At 37.0% G+C, this 17,409-nt stretch overlaps 1 protein-coding gene across 4 annotated transcripts in view; it reads left to right on the forward strand.

The window, feature by feature from the left end:
* The window catches only part of LOC126377517 (uncharacterized), a 136,428-nt gene that overhangs the window by 73,257 nt on the left and 45,762 nt on the right, over positions 1-17,409 (forward strand). For all 4 annotated transcript variants that reach the window (XM_050025289.1, XM_050025290.1, XM_050025291.1 and 1 more), the window contains 3 exons: positions 9,874-10,529; positions 11,755-11,912; positions 12,680-12,823. In XM_050025289.1, coding sequence (XP_049881246.1) covers positions 9,874-10,529; positions 11,755-11,912; positions 12,680-12,823 — 958 coding nt within the window. The remainder of the gene's footprint in view (positions 1-9,873; positions 10,530-11,754; positions 11,913-12,679; positions 12,824-17,409) is intronic.

A 17,409-nucleotide genomic window follows, 5' to 3' on the forward strand; every position in this document is an offset into this window, starting at 1 on the left:
TTAAATTAGTGATGATGATAGCGTCAACTAGTTGACCGAAGAATAACATAACAATGCATCACGTCTATCCCAGAAGGGGCAGGCAAAGGTGTTTAATATACCCATACCTCGCCAAATAGGGGGCGATCATATTGCCAGACACCATTTGGCCGGAATTGCATCACTTATATATATCATTCATCATTTATACCCAAAAGCAAAGATAAAAGATGCATGTGATCATCTTTTATCTTTGCTTTTGGGTATAAATGATGAACCTTTTAATTACACCCATGCACAACACATCTTCCACCAATTTATTCTGATCACAATAAAGTGAAATAATAAAGGTAGCAAAGCAACAATTCCATACGTATCTGATACAAATATCAAGCATTATATTTTTGAATACTTATGTTAGTACTCCGAGCAATGGGGAAATAGATAATGCTCACGTTAAATCTGATCAGCGCCATTTATATATTAATTTTGGGGAACGTAGCTTGGAAACATGTACACACATCTTATTCGTTCAAATATTTATTTTATTAACTTGCTCACGATTTTTTTTACTTGTTTTTTGCTTATGATTTTGCACAATGTATAAATAATATATATTATACATATTTACTTCTTCATTTTATTTCATTTGTTATTATATTATGATAATAATTATCTAAGTATCCTATAATAGTAAGTAAGTATATGTACGTATGGTGGCGCGATGTCCGTACTTCACTCATTACTCAGGTCTCACAGAACTCAGGCATAAGCTGAGTGAGGACCTTTTATACGGGACACCATCCACTACACATGGGTAAGCCGACATGACGTCACATTTAATTTAGGTATAAGTTTCTGTGTTCGTTCTCCATGTTCTATATATAAAATATTTCACGTGTGCGATATATACATATATATATATGTTTTTTAAATCCCTCATTATATTTTATAAGAAAATCATTATAGGTATCTGCACAGAATTGGAAAGCAACAAATTTGCAAGATCTCTATCCCTCACCGTGTAATAATAAATGTTTAATGTTGCACGCCCTGAGAAATTTTGACGACGAGGATTAAAACTTTGACTTCTCCTCATCCCAAGCCTGCCCTTGGGTCATAATAATATCCCGCCACGTGCAAAAGTTCACTAAACTCACCTTAATTTGCTAGAGTTAGCTTTATACATAAATATACAGTTTATATACATATTTATACATAAATATACAGTTTATATACATATTTATACATTAATATACGGACTGATCGATCCCCGGTACCAGAATTGCACCAATGAGTTATTAGTTTACGTTAAGTGTTATTTTCAATAACCAATGGTGGCTCTACCATTATAGACGTCTATATGGCTCGGTGACGTGAGGGTACTTAGTTCATCTTGCGATGGATGTACATCTGACTGCCCATTTGGGATATAGTTGTGAGCTTGTAGTATGTTAGGTATATGTTATACAGGATGATTTTTACAAAGGGATTTTTATGATACGTAAAGAGTAACGTACGTTGGGCGGAAGGAAAGAGGGAAATCACTGCCCTATTTTTCCCTAAAAAGTAGCATGGAAATGCTGCACCGACAAGAGCGTGGCTCTTAAATTGATGATGATGATGATGTAGAGAGTATACAGATCGTGAGCCCCACGCTCAATCACTGGTCCACAGACCCCGTAACTTCTAACTTCGTAGCGAAAGGATACAATACTTCAACATGCCCGGGAAGACAAGCTAACTTCAAACGCTTTATTTTTTATTTACTTATAATTATTTTTTTTGTATTCATTATAAAAACAAATTGAATATTTTTGCTTTTCATACAGTTGTTATTTTATTTTAATTTCAAAATCGTCTGAATAACTTTTATACCTTTGCTAAAATTATATTTATCATAAACTGCATTTGGCAACGACAACTTGGGTAAACATACTACCTTTAGAAGTCACATGAAGGTAAAATAAATACACGGTTTATTGCTAAAATAAATATCATTCAGCTGTTTTGAGAGCTTAAAATAGATAAATAAAGCTTCGAAATGGTTTTAGAATTAGCGTAACTTTTTCCTTACATACCGAATTACACATAAAAATAAAATATATTGATCTCACTTCACAGAATGGAGATAATGTTATTCCATATACAAATCCCTCATATTTTTAATATATTCATCGCTATCAGCGTTTCACACGACGTGCTCGTCTGCCAAATAAAAAAAATATCGCCAAACAACACGATTTCATTGTAAAAACATAAAGATACGAACTCGTTTGAAGCACGAGGACCGAAACCTACACGTGACCCGCAATATATTTTTTTACATCTACATTTTTTGTGCTTAAATTATAATTACTACATACATAAAATCATGGTATAAGAAAACCAGCCGGGTCTGCATGACAACCGCGCCGCGGCGCGAATTATATTGAACGCGTCGACCAATAAACGATACGAATGCTATCTACGTAGATGGACGTCAAACGGATATTGGTCGAAGGACTCCATATAAATCACGCCGCGCGCGGCGCGGTTACCATGCAGAGCCTACAGGTATGCTCAAAACTGACAGCTAACATTTCAAGGTTAGCCCAGCTGACGTCATCCCGCCCTGTATTGCCATTTTGTTATAAATAAATTACCCACGATCAATGTTTTTATATTTAATTTGCAAGGAATTTTGAACTTTTAATAAATAAAATACTTACAGTTTTAATAATGTTTATATATGTGATAAGTAATAGTAATTAAATACTTTAGTCAGTAATTCACTTCATTTTCAGTAATAAAATTTACATCTATGGAATGTTGGAGATAAAAATTTATTGGTAACACTTGTTTACGTCATCAATGAGCTAGTAATGGCCGTTTGTCATAGGATTGAGCATAGTTGGTCTTCTTATACCATGCATAAAATCATCAAACAAGACATGGCATCACGCCTGTATCCCCAAAGGTAGACGCAGAGGTGTATAATTATGCACCCACTCCTATTTAAGGTCCATGTACAAGTCATGAGCAATAACATGTACTCACTTTAGAACCCTGTCGTACTGTCATATTTGACATTTAATGAGACTTACGGGTTAATTTGTCGAAAAAGTTAATGTGACATGGTTTCAAAGTGTATACATATTAGTACTCGTGACCGTACTAGAGAGTGAAGATATTGCCATTAATTAACTCGGCACACATCCTGGAAACCACGTGATTTCAATTATCTATGATACAAACAAGAATTCAAACTCGATAAAGTCGAATTCAGTTGCCGGATACGAATCCGTCACAACCCATTCGATAGAAGAAGATTGATGTATAATAATATATCATGTAATGTTACTAATGAAAAACGTCATCATCTTTAATTTCAGAGCCACGTTCTTTCTTGTCAGTGAAAAATTTTAGGGAAAAATAGGGCAGTCATCCCTCTTTCCTTCCGCGCCGCAGTACTCTGTCTGGCGTGAGTGGGATGGCGCCCAGAGTAGTATATTTCAAAGCCGCACTAGGACTCTTGTCCTCTGCCTCTGTACTGACAGTTACTGCTGCCCTCTGTCAGGTTCCAGGTTACAGTCCCTTTGACTTGCCCCTTCCGTCCTCCATTGCCGAACCGATGGCTCCCATATCCGCCTAAACAACCGTTCCTCTTACGTACTTACCTATTTTTTTTTATTCTTATGATTTTATGCTCTATACCACCTCCAGTTTACTGTGGGGATGCCTGTGCCCAACAGTGGGACGTATGTAGGCTGATTGCTGTCTGATCTGTATCAAGTGTACTGTATTGTTTTATATCCTATATGCACATAGAGTTATATAACACTATATATTGTGTTACTGGTATCCTAAGATACACAGGTACACGCAGGTAAGCCACTGAGGCAAGCAGAGACTCTGGAATTCCATTTGATTCGATCCTGACATACTTCTCTTCCTTCCATATTCAACCATCGCTTTATAGGTATACCGCTTATCCTAAAATAGATCTATTAATACTCACTTATTTGTAATCTACAAAGTTGCGGAAACAACCACAAAGTTTCCAAATCGGTTTGAACTTTATTACAGTCATAGAATAAAGACTAACGTATAGAACGGTAATTCCCCTCCCCGCACTGGTCTTACCATTATAATAAGGAATAATACTACGTATGGAACGGCAACTCTCCGCTTCCCACCAGCGGCTGAGCTAGGTTTACCTCACCCCTTCCCCTGTCGGTCTTACTTTAGTCTTTAATCGTATGGGTGTCAGACGTCACACACACAGATGCGCGTGTACGATAACGTCAATGTGTAGTGTCTGTGTAAAACGAGGTTTATTGTTTGAAGTGTCGGAGGTGTGTCTTACTTTAGTTATAAATGGTCGTACGCCGCTAAGGAATACTTACACTTACACAGTAAGTACAGTCATGAGCAATATCATGTACCCATTTTAGAACCCTGTCGCACTATCATATTTGACATTTAATGAGACTTACGGATTAATTTGTCAAAAAAGTTAATGTGACATGGTATTAAAGTGTATACATATTAGTACTCGTGACCGTACAAGATTTTTGTATGGAGTGTTCGGGATGTGCTACAATGCTGAATCCTTTAAGATTCATTCTTTTAAACATTTTAAGTAAGTTTCTGTCCACCGAGAATTTATAAGCTCAAGCCAACCTGAAAGGGATTGCGAGTGTGAGTTATGTTCGTGTGCTCAATCTAGGTAAGATTCAGAAATTAATAACGTTTTTTTTTCCAATGAAGGAAAAACAGAAAACGTATGAATCAGGTTGTTTTACTGAATTTTCATTTGTGGTCACAGATGGGTTATGATGACGTCTGTTTACCATCAACAAACCACGATTATACAATGATTTCATTTATTTTGCGTCTTAAAGAAACCATTAAGTCGGATTGTGGTCAAATGCTTGCCAGTCTTAAAAAAAAAAACATTAAGAAAAATTCCCCTCATAATAATTTTTGAATCTTCAAAACTAGAGTGAATAGGCAATTACTGGGTAAGCATAATTATACCATAGTAGGTTACATCTTCATTTACTATCAGTGTTGTAGAAATTCAAAACTATCTTATTTTTATTAAAAAAAAGTTGAAAAGAAAACTTTCAATTGGCTAAATTGGGATTTGTTTCGATAACGGATAAATAGCTGGGTGTGTGTAGGTATGTATCTTTGACCACTTAGTAATACTAAGCATTTGCGATTGGGCACCCGATGATAAGTAAACTTGTGGCCTCAGGTAATACATGCTTACCCAGTAATGAAAACGGAACAATTACGTCGCTCGTATGTAATTTCCTTGACCAAAGCTCAACCCTATTTCAAAGGATATATCGGTAACCATGGCAACATTATAGTAAAGTTAAATTTTTGCACGTGTTACATAAAGGTGCTGATAAACTTGAGCATTCACTTGTAATGAGCATTTGTGCGAATGTTACAACACGAGAAAAATACGAGAACATTTTATCGAGCATTCTATCGAGGTTCTTGCTCATGAAAACGTTCACAGCAATGTTTGGCTCTATGCTTGGCTTGGCTCGTTGTTCAGTTCGACAAATATAAAAACGGCGAATGCTCGATGTTTACAAGTGAATGCTCAAGTCTGTCAGCACCTTTACGTAATAGTCTACAGCTTCTGACGCATTCTTAAATTCCCATGAATAAAACAATTTGGATCATGAGGTATTCAGAATGTTAACTAAGTTTTTCTGTGTGAATTTGATACTATCAGAACAATTTAATGTTTTACTTGACTTGCGTAATCAGGGGCCGTAAGTTTTTAAACAATTATGACAACCATAGTGACAGTGATAAAAATTTATGAGATTGATATGTTACTTTATATCACTTGGGCCCTGGGATGACACGAAAGACACAAAATTAATTGGGTAGTTTTCTAGGTCAAAAATAAATTACGATATTCTGATGACTGATGACTAAATAAAGACAGATCAAAAACTAACATTAAACGTTTTTATATTAACTTAGGTATTTATGATTTTTATAAAGAAAAATGTAATAATAAGTGCGACATTTTGTCACGTTTTTCTATGACGACCTAGGTTGCTTTTTCATAGAAATTCCATAGTTATTTCGCGCTTTGACGTTTAGTAAAAAGTAACTGATTTGACTAGTTGAAAACTATATACATCCCACTGCTAAGCACATAGGTCTCCCTCCAATTTCAGCATGAATCCCGCATTAAAACAGGAAGCCAAATGCAATGATTTTCTTTATTGTAATAATCTGCAGTTTGGACATTTATCAGATGATTTCGAGGATAAAAACTATCCCACGTTCTTTCTAGGGTCATAAATTATCTCCATACCAAATTTCATCTGAATCGGTTGAGTGGTTTAAGTGTGAAAAGGACATATACATCTAGACAGAGCTACTTTCCCATTTATAATAGATATGGATAACGAAATCCGCGTGGAGGGCTGAACCAAACGGTTCCGTCTTAAATCTTAAAGACCGTATTTGAATTGGTAATTTTCAACTCTTTGATCCAAATCGCTTCCGAAATTGGCAGACTAATTGACAGCGAGTGAGCTGGTCGTTACGTTAATTGTTTCACACCAACCGCCGCTTACCGGAATTACCGGTGAGATGGCAAGAAATCTCTTTTGGGCAATTCCGCTAAGGACCTTCACTGCTTGCTGATAAGTGCTTGATAGCCTCATCATCTTACCTTCCATTGCTTCAAATGATATTCACTATTTAGCCGGACAAATAGGGTTCTCACCCGGTACAAAATTTAAGGCTGATCCAAATCTTGTCTGAGCGGAGTATGTCGGAGAGAGTAGATGATTGATAGCGATTAGAATAATTAATAAAACTAATTCACACAAAATAATATTTACTCACAAAATCACATAACATCACTAACACAGTTGGCTCGACCATTATAGACGGCGATACGGCTCACTACCTATCACGTTGGTCTAACATAAAGCTCGGTGAGGTGTAGATATGAGTTCATCTTGCGATCGATGTACCTCTGACTACCCCATTGGGAGTTAGTCGTGTGCTTACGTTATGTCATACATAATTATAAACTATATTATCATGATTATGATACACGATAGGAGTTGAAAGAGGGACCCATTCGACAAGCCGACGGGGTAGGTTACGGAATGACGCGAGCTGATTGGCCACCTATACGTATTGCTAAAGAAATCATGTGTCGGACTTTCAGTGCAATGAATAAATCAAAAATCAAATCAAATATACTTTATTGCACAGAACTGAATTACAACAATCAGATTCAACACATGAATACAGCAAAACCAAAAAACAAGGATGTATTTGTCCTTAGTTCACATTACTAATTTAAGAGCCACGCTCTTGTCGCTGTAGCATTCTCCATGATAGTTTTTTAGGGAAATATAGGGCAGTGGTTTCTCTCTTGCCTTCCGCCCCGCAGTACTCTGTCTGACGCGAGTGGATGGCGCCCAGAGTTATTTATTTCAATGCCGTACTAGGACTCCTGTCCTTCGCCTGTGAATAGTACTGACAGTTACTGCTGCCCTCTGTCAGGTACCAGGTTACAGTCCCTGCGACCTTTGTGTCTTTGGTTATATAATAATTATAAATAAACATTAATATATATAAAATAGGTACTTAGTCGTTATATGTAAGAACTATAAAAACAGTCATAAAATAGGCTCACAGGTACTCGCTAATGAGTAAGTACAATAAATATACCAGCTAATATAAATAACTCAAGCAGGAACCGTATTTCCATGATCAAGGGCATGCAGAAATACTCAGAATAGAAAAGCCTACCTACCTACCTTTTTAATTTAGACTAATATTTTCGCAAGCTAAGAAAATAAAATAAAGGGTGTTAGTGACATCGTAACGAAAACTTTGAGGGATGATTCAGACCATAATTCTGAGTTGATATCGAGTGCAATTTTCCATCGCAAAAGTATAGAATTGAAAACGATTAAAAAAGACTAAAAAAATTATGAATTTTGCGACGAAAATTTCCATTTGATATTAACTCAGAATCATGGTCTGAATCATCTCCTTTAGTATTCGTTACGATGTCACTAACACTCTGTATAGTAGTTGTATATACGAGAAGTAGTACCTACTCGTAGTTAGGTAGTGGTCTCATACTTATAATCTATTTTTTCTTAGTTTGATGTTGTTTTATTATTTTTTTGCTTCAGCAAGAGAAGTGTGTCAGGATCGAAACAAATGACACACCATAGTCTTTGCTTACCCCGGTGGGAAATACGCGTGAGTTTATATATGTATCCTGCATCGGTGTTTCCTGCATCTTGTAACCTGGGGTCCTTTAAGTCTCGGGTGAATAGGCGTCTTCTGTGTAAGCTCGCTCCAACGTCGACCCCTTCTTTACCTCGTAGAAGAATGGGATCAAGAGCAAACCTATCTTAATTAAAAAAAATATATGTGCCTAGTGAAAACTTAACGCGTTAAGTGAAAACTGAACACAACGCCTGAGGCTGTTATCTGATAGAGCAGCCTGGGTGTAGCTTTGTAAATCATAACCAAGCTTTCCATTAGACTGTCTTGATAGGTGGTGCCGTATCGCCGCTTTATAATTTTCTTTATTTCGCAAATGAGGCACTTTTCAATCGGCGTTCCCCAAAAACACGATACACCTTGTTTAGTTTTTTCTTCGTTTAAACTTCTAATTTCATGGATATATGCATCTTTTATCTTTATTTTTGGGTACAAATTATGATCCTTTTTATTACACCAAGATACGATTAGAATTTCCACCCATTATTATTCTGATCAAAATAAAGAGAAGCAATATAGGTAGCAACATCGTTCTATACATAATGTGATCCAAATATCAAGCAACAATTAGTTTTATTATGCTTCTGCCATTACATTACATTTTTGAATAATTATGCACCCCAGCAATGAGAAAATAGGTAATTATCACGTTAAAAGTGAAAAATGACAAATTTCGTGTGCTTGGGGAACTTCGACTGGAAAGTCCCTTATTGAATTTATTGGCTGTGTATTATCATATGCCATTCGAAGCACATCTACAATACTTAAGTCACGTCAACTAGAATTATTTATCGTTTTGGATGCTAATAACATTGATCTGATAGTGGATCCGGTTACTATACGTAATGGTGTTTTAGAATATATCCATGAGTTTTCCTCAAAGATTCCCAATGATGCATAAAAACCGCAAAAAATATTATAGTAAAGTGGTTTTTGAGTCACTAAAACAGTGTTTATACTATTCTGCCTTAGAGCATTAAGATTAGTTATGGGAATTTCCTTAATACGTGTTTTTCCTTCGTCAAATTAATTTGCTCTTTGCCTGGTTTGAGACTAAAAGCAAAATAAATTGAAAATATAATATTTTGATTGCTTTACATTATTTAGTGAGGTTCTTGTGTAAATTTTCTTAGGTACCTGTAACTGAAAAGTTCTCCATCGCTTTGTAAAAGTGTACAGTACAGTACAGTACAAAACAACATGTAAATTAGCAACGTAATACCTTCCTAAATATACATCTTACGCTACTCCGCGTGTTGGGAACAAATTAGGAACATTTTGTTTACTTTTACTTTATGATTGTTTTTGTTATTTTAAATAAATAAAATTTTAATTTAATGTCTGGTAGATGAGCAAAGTATAACATAACATGATTCCTATAACCTAGAAAAGGTAGACAGAGATGTATTGTATATACACCCATTTCTCGTCAGAGGAAAGCAAAAGCCATTGCTAATATGTTATAATATAATATATGATATTTTACAGATTTTTGAGCAAAGTATATTATATATGTATCTATATTAAAATAAGAATCTCAAATAATCGTCGTTATCAGACTGCAATTTAAGAAAATTAAATTATTCATTACTTTCTCTTTTATTTCAGATGCACTAGGAATCAACACACAAATCGAAGATATCACAACAGAACAAATATATGAAAGGACAACTGAAGATTTAGTTGACTTTACTACTGACGTCGTAGAAGACGCTAACGTCAGACAGTCCAGAACGGAAAACAAAAGCTTAGATGACGTCACTATTGATGACCCAAGTGACGCTAAGCCACTTAATGTCAAAGTGGTTACAAAAGCAGAGAACAAGACATTAGAAATCGCATCTAGAGTCATCATGCCTTTAACAAATTCATCGACAAACGATCTGAGCGATAAGGGTAGAAGAAAACCAGTAGCTTCAGTGGCTTCTGTGAGACATCCAGTGGAAAAGCTCCAAGTGGAAGACGTTAGGAAAGCAATGAGTAAAGCTGCGCAGAAGCCTCTATTTAAACACACACAATACGATGAAGTGACTGGAGAGTTGAAAGACGGTGAACATCCTTGTAAAAGAGAATGCAGGGAAGGTGAGGAGCCTATGATATGTTACTACCATTTTGACCTGGAGTGGTACCACACTATGAGCAAAGCTTGCTATTCCTGTCCGTACGTAGAAGCTGATTGTTCTAGACCTGACTGCATTCCAGCTGATGGCATGAGTAGACCTTTAAATGTGGTTAACAGGAAAATGCCTGGACCGGCTATAGAGGTAAGATTCTTCTTGAGACAATTTTATTTGTATTTTTATTTTTGTTATTTGTGTAAGACGAATACTTGATGAGTTTTATTACCAATATCCCTATTTACATTGTCTAGCAATATTATATTAATATTTGCAGACAAAATAAACATTAACTAATAATGAGTCCATCGCGAAGCTTGAATAAATATTTTGAGCATTGTTTTGGGTTTATTCGTTGTCGGTGTTTTTTTCTGCCGATTGTTCTCTTTTGTCGTCGAATTGTCTAGATTTGTTTGATGGTGTTTAAAAATACTCATGCTTATGTTAGAAACACGCTTTCGTGGGATCGTTTTATAGATAAAATTCCTTGTTAAAATATAAGTACACTGACTTTTCTTCTTCAAAGAAATCGCCACCATTGTCTAAGCTTTGATCAGATTAAAATGTTGTGGGGCACTATTTATTTCAGTAAATAAAAGCCTTAACCACGTCAAAGGACTTTGACGGCTTTAGCTCTGGCACTCAGATATTAAAGTCGTCGGTCATCGACCTCAAGACCTAAACGAGAAGGAAAAGATGGATTATGGCCCCGATTTTTGGATACACCTAATTTTATTTTAAGTTATACCCGTCATTATCTTAGCACCATTATAAACCTACACATGATACCAACATGGACTTAATGTTTTTATAGCTGAATACTAGTCATCTTATAGTTGACCATACCGCTTTAGGACTTCGTACCAAAAGTGGCTGTAAAATAACCGGACCTGTCAAATCTTCAAGTTAGGTAAGCGGACTCCGTGCAAATGGAATAACGCTAGAGATGGTGATCAAAATGTTTAGGCTCTGCTTAGCGATTGCATAACTCATTATTATTATTGACGGCATTATAGACGGCGATACGGCTCACCACCTATCACGTTGGTCTAACAGAAAGTTCGGTGACGTGTGGGTACGGTCACGAGTAATAATATGTATACACTTTGAAACCATGTCACATTAACTTTTTTGACAAATTAAACCGTAAGTCTCATTAAATGTCAAATATGATAGTGCGACAGGGTTCGTAAGTGGGTACATGATATTGCTCATGATTGTACTTAGTTCATCTTGCAATGGATGTATGCTTTGACTCAAATTTGGAGTCATGAGCTTATGTAGTAACGTAACATTCATAACATAGCAGCCTGTATGACCGAAGGGGTAGACAGGGGTGTTTTATTTATGCATGTCAATATTTTAATTTCAGGTATGCCATCGTGACAGGATCATCGTGGACGTGGAAAACGACCTGATGGCTGAGGGCACGACGATGCATTGGCACGGGCAGCATCAGAGGGGGACTCCCTACATGGATGGGACACCCTACGTCACCCAGTGTCCTATACCACCTGAGACTACATTCAGGTAACATCAACTAACAGCTTAAGCGTCACTGAAGCGTGGGGATTAAGGTCATCATACGAAGGATGTGACCCAACAACCCGAATTGGGAGTATAGTTGTGAGCTTATTTTCTTCTTCTTCTATCGTGTGAGTTATGAGGTGGATTAACAACCCCATCAACCTTGGTGTCAGCGTTATTATTGAGCCAAAGATCCCTGACAGGCCTCGTGTAGCGAGTACGTACTTACATCAGTAAGTAGTAACTGGCACCACTTCTTCAAACTTCTTGTCTTTTTTGTACCGGGTAAGAACCTTCAGCGTTCCCCATTTATCCGAACAAGAAATGAGTATGCCATTCGAAGCAAAATGGCTGAAGTGAAAATTCTTATTCTTCTTTAACAATTTTATTGTATATTAATACGTTTCCGTTTAAACACAATCTCAGGCAAAGTTGACGTTAAACGTTATTCTTTCAAAATTACTTTAGGTTATGTCTAATCAAATTAACGCTTGTGTGAACTAACTATAATAATAGCTATGAAAGCGGGCACTTTTCAAAGAAACCTTAAGGCCAAGTTAATTCTATTAATGAAGTTACGGCTAAGAAATACAAGAAAGACTGCGTAATAAAATTATTCTGGATCCAAATAACACGTTCGAAGGACAAACATAAAATTAAATGTCACAGAAGACATACAGACAGACGGACAATAAAGCGATCAGAGTGATATTTATTCAGGTTTGGAACCCAAAAAGGAAACAAAGTTGATGCAATCAATTTGTTTTCAGGTATCAATTCAACGCGTCTGAAGTTGGCACCCATTTCTGGCACTCACACTCAGGCATGCAGAGAGCTGATGGAGCCGCAGGCGCAATGATCATCCGGAGACCGAAGTCGCAGGACCCTCATGGAAGAATGTATGATTATGATAGGTAAGGGTATTAATAAGGTCACTATTATATCATTACGTATGTTATTTTTGGCTAGACGCAAAGACCGTCAGTGGACAAAGGCCGTCACAGAATGGTGGCCACGAGAAGGGAAAAGGTCAGTGGATAGACCAGCGGCCTGGTGATCGGTGATACTATCCAAGACATATCTAACCTATACGACACGAGTAAGGGCTATATTTCACGAGCAGGGCTAACTTTCGCAACGTGATAAAATTATCGATCGATTAATTTTTTTTTTCGAAATCGATAAAAGTTTGTTTTATCCCTGCGTGCCACGTGATTTTGTTCGTATTTTCACAGAACGATATGACTTATTTGGGTTCACATTATTAGCACCAACCGACAAAATGACATAATTTATATCGTCTGAATCGATAAAATGACCGTGACAAAATTTTATCACGTTGCACGTGTTAGCCCTACTGGACACCATGGAGATGCCACCATGGTCCTGCCACCAACAAAATGTATGCAGTTGACAACTAAACCTACCAACCTGTAGGTTCCGCAATCAACAAGAGACCTTTTTTTTTGTTTTGGTTTTCCCCGAAGGGTAAGGCAAAGGGAACTATGTCCATACAGCCATGTCTTACGTATTTTTTTTCATGATGATGAAATGATGGAAGGTGATGATGATGAAACCTAAGCCCCCACCTTCAGAGTAGACTTCTACTCCGAACCCCAAACGAATTAACTCAAAAGTCCGCATAAACTTTCGAGTCATGAAGCGGCTTCTTGGCACGAAGCGAAAATAGGCAGATACACTTTGTTCATTGAATACTCCGATATAATAACACTCGCAAATGTCTTCCGACTAACTTAATGCGATCATTAACCACAAAACACCACTTCGTATTAATTATTTAGAATATTCAATGAAGAAAGCAACTGTCCCGTTCCCGTTTCCCGCCAAAAAGCCTCAACAAGAGACCGTAGCGTTTAAAGAACTGAATACATTTTCTCGGTGGCGCGACCGCGGTGGCTCCACTGTGGTATCCTAGTGACATAAAGTTATTATAGAAAAATGAAGTTTGTTCAGTATTCTTCCATTACATTTTTTTGAAATTAAACTAACAAAATGATTAATTGATAAATGTTTCTATAGTATGACAGAGTTCTTTAATTATAGAGATAGCGTATTCATCATCATCGGCCCATTAACGTTCCCATTGCTGGGGCACGGGCCTTCCCTATGGATGGATAGGGAGATCGGGCCTTAAACCATCACGCGGGCCCAGTGCGGATTGATGGTTATTAACGACTGCTTATGCAGCCGGGACCAACGGCTTAACGTGCCTTCCGAAGCACGGAGGAGCTCGAGATGAAAACTTTTTTTTTGTGGTCACCCATCCTATGACCGGCCTCTGCGAAAGTTGCTTAACTTCAACAATCGCAGATCAAGCGCGTTAACCGCTGCGCCACCGAGCTCCCTCTCAGAGATAGCGTATTATATATACTATTTAAATTAGTATGTATGTAAATAATTTTTGATAATAAATTTTAATAAGTTTTGAATTAGAAAATTACTTGACATTTTACTTTATTGTTATCTAATACATATTTTTGAAAATGACTTGACATTATATTCAATACTACTATAGCTACTTGACATTAATAAAACCAATGTAATGTACCTATTTAATTTTAATGATTATAATTGACTATTATTTTGCGTTAGCTTGGTATAATAATTTTTGCATGCCAAATTGCGGCATAACATGAGATTCTCAAATTTATTATAAAACCTTTATTGTACCATGTTTTATGAGCAAATAAATATTTTTTTTGAGATACGTTTGATACGAGACAAGAAATATGTGATTGTCGTGTATAAAACGAATATCCAACTCCTTTGGAAATTATGTAACTCGTATCCGGGAAGATTTATTGCATTCCCGGAATTCAGCTGTTTCCTTGAACCACGGGAATCCGTTTGTCGTTTGTATCGCTTTCACTTTTATCTTTCGTAGTTTCCTAAACGACAGTGGGTATTAAACTTCGGTTTTGGTATAAAAGGAAATATCAATCTCCCCTGAGGGTTCTATTTTTGACGCAAGTTGTTGGTTAATTCACATTATACAGAGTGTGAGTGATATCGTACCGAAAACTTTGAGGGATGATTCTGAGTTGATATCAAGTGAAATTTTCCGTCGCAAAAGTATAAAATTCACAGGCACGTTATGCTGTTGGTCCCGGTTACTACTTGCTGATGTAAGTACGTAGTCGTTACATGAGTCATGTCAGGGTTGATGGGGTCGGTAATCCACCTCATAATCCCTACGATAGAAGAAGAAATGTTTATGTTAACATCTTATCCGCAGTGTCTAGCTCTATTAAAGAAACAATTATTATTACACCTGTGTAAAGTTTTAAAGGAAAAGTAGGTTTCTATAAGGAAGACTAATCATTGTATTCGTCACATGACCATTTAAGTAATATCTAAATGCTTAAAGTCCGTTATTACTAGCGTCTCATCCTATGACTATTAATACAGGGTGTTAGTGACATCGTAACGAAAAAAAAAATGGAACGCCTATTTTATTGTACTAAAAACGATGGTGGGTGTTTTTCTTGTCGCAAATGTTTAATTAAGATTTTCAATTTTTACTGTGCCGCAATGTAAGTCGAACAACGCGCCACACAGACGCTAAACTTACGCGCGGCTACGTTACGCGTGTGAGATACGATGTTCATATCTAGGTAGGAGTTTTCATTCTCTTGTATTTAGATGCTTAGTAGTGGTTCAACGTTTAAAAATGTTGTTTGTTGAAGTAGAACACCTACTGCCACGATTTTTCACGCACGGTACCTACCTACCAGTTATTAAAACGTTCCTAACTTATTAACAATAAAAACTCTACTCTTGCCTTACCTTAATTGTTATTCCTTCGGATGAAGTACCTAGGTAGGTACCCTAGAACATGTCACGTCACGTAGGTATGCAACATCGCGTTTCCTCCGCGGTAGGTAGGTATCACACGCACTCACAAACACAACACCTTGCTCTTTAATAAACATCAACAATCTTCCATACTTTTGCGCAGTAAATGGTCTATGATCTATCATCATAGTCGACACTACTCATTTACAGAATGAAACAAACACTCACAAACACGAAAAAAATATCCTCGAAAAACATCACGCGATTCGGGTCAAGCTTAGTATTCGACTGAGCGGAAGCGCGCGGCGGCGGCGTTAGCGCAAAGCATCAAAGGCGCCGACTAAGGGCGCCGACGACGCACCGGCCGCGGCCGAGTCGAGCCGACGACTAGAGAGAGAGAGAGAGTATGTTTATGGTGCAAGTGACAGAGAAAGAAATAGTATCTGTTCGTATGCCTACTTTATTGGCGAGCGTTGCCCTTGACCCGTGCGCCGGCTATTCACCTGCGCATAGCTGAAGTTGTAGATACGTTATTATTATTATTGATGACATTGATAAAATTTAATAATTAGTAATTTTTATTTGTTTATTTTAAATGTGCGTTCTATGCAGCTTAAAACACAATATGGGACTGAAAAAAATCTATTTTTTTTATGAATTTGGCGACAGGAAACTTCACTTGATACCTATCAACTCAAAGAAACACCTAGTATCTGTTCGTAATGCCTACTTTATTGGCGCGCGTTGCCCTTGATCCGTGAGGCTATTCACGTCCGAGTATCCATCAAGACAGATCAAACAAGCCCTAACTCGGAGGTCTTGCGTCCCAGGATCCTTTAATTATGTCTTAGAACCTTCTTGGCCTATGTGGTCCAGTGGTTGAGCGATGGGATGCGGAGGGTCCGGGTTCGTATTCCGGTGGGGACATATCACAAAAATCTGTTTATAAGGCCTTTGGTTGGGACGTTACAGGCTGATCACCTGATTGTCCGAAAGTAAAATGATCCGTGCTTCGGAAGGTACGTTAAGTCGTTGCTCCCGTCTACTAGGTACTTATGTAAGCACGTAGCCGTTACATGAATATTGTACACAGAACAGGATAGGTTTAATTAGTTCTTTACTGATGATTTAACAATGAGATTTAAAACTACGAATAACTTAGTACTTAGTACCTCGGTACGGTACCAACATGTAACAAGAATAATAAGATCACTCCACTCGGACAATTTTTTTCTTTGAACATGCCGACATTGCCTACGCGGCGGAGTTGCCGAACTATCGATAGGTAGATTATCAATTGTTGAACTTGAAAATTGTCTAAACTATCGAAAGTAGTGATAGTACATTTAGATCGATACTAGCGATAGTACCGATAGGTCTTGCTTTGTAACAATAATGGGTATTGATCTAAAAGATTTATTTATTTATTTATTTTCGATTTTTGTGTAGCGAGGTTTTGCGTAGGTACTTACATACTAAGTTGGTGGATGGTTGACATAGTAGGTAACTAATTACCTAATCTGTGGTGGTTGTGTTAGTTGGTTGTTAGTTATTCTAATGACAACAAAGAATACAATTATTTACTGTTTCAACTGTTTTAGATAATGGCCCTGATTCCTATGAGTAAATGAATGAATAACCCGGTCGAATCAAAAAGGTATCTCGCTGGTAACTTAATTCTGTC

Source organism: Pectinophora gossypiella, chromosome 23 (assembly GCF_024362695.1).
Source record: "Pectinophora gossypiella chromosome 23, ilPecGoss1.1, whole genome shotgun sequence".
NCBI lineage: Eukaryota > Metazoa > Arthropoda > Insecta > Lepidoptera > Gelechiidae > Pectinophora > Pectinophora gossypiella.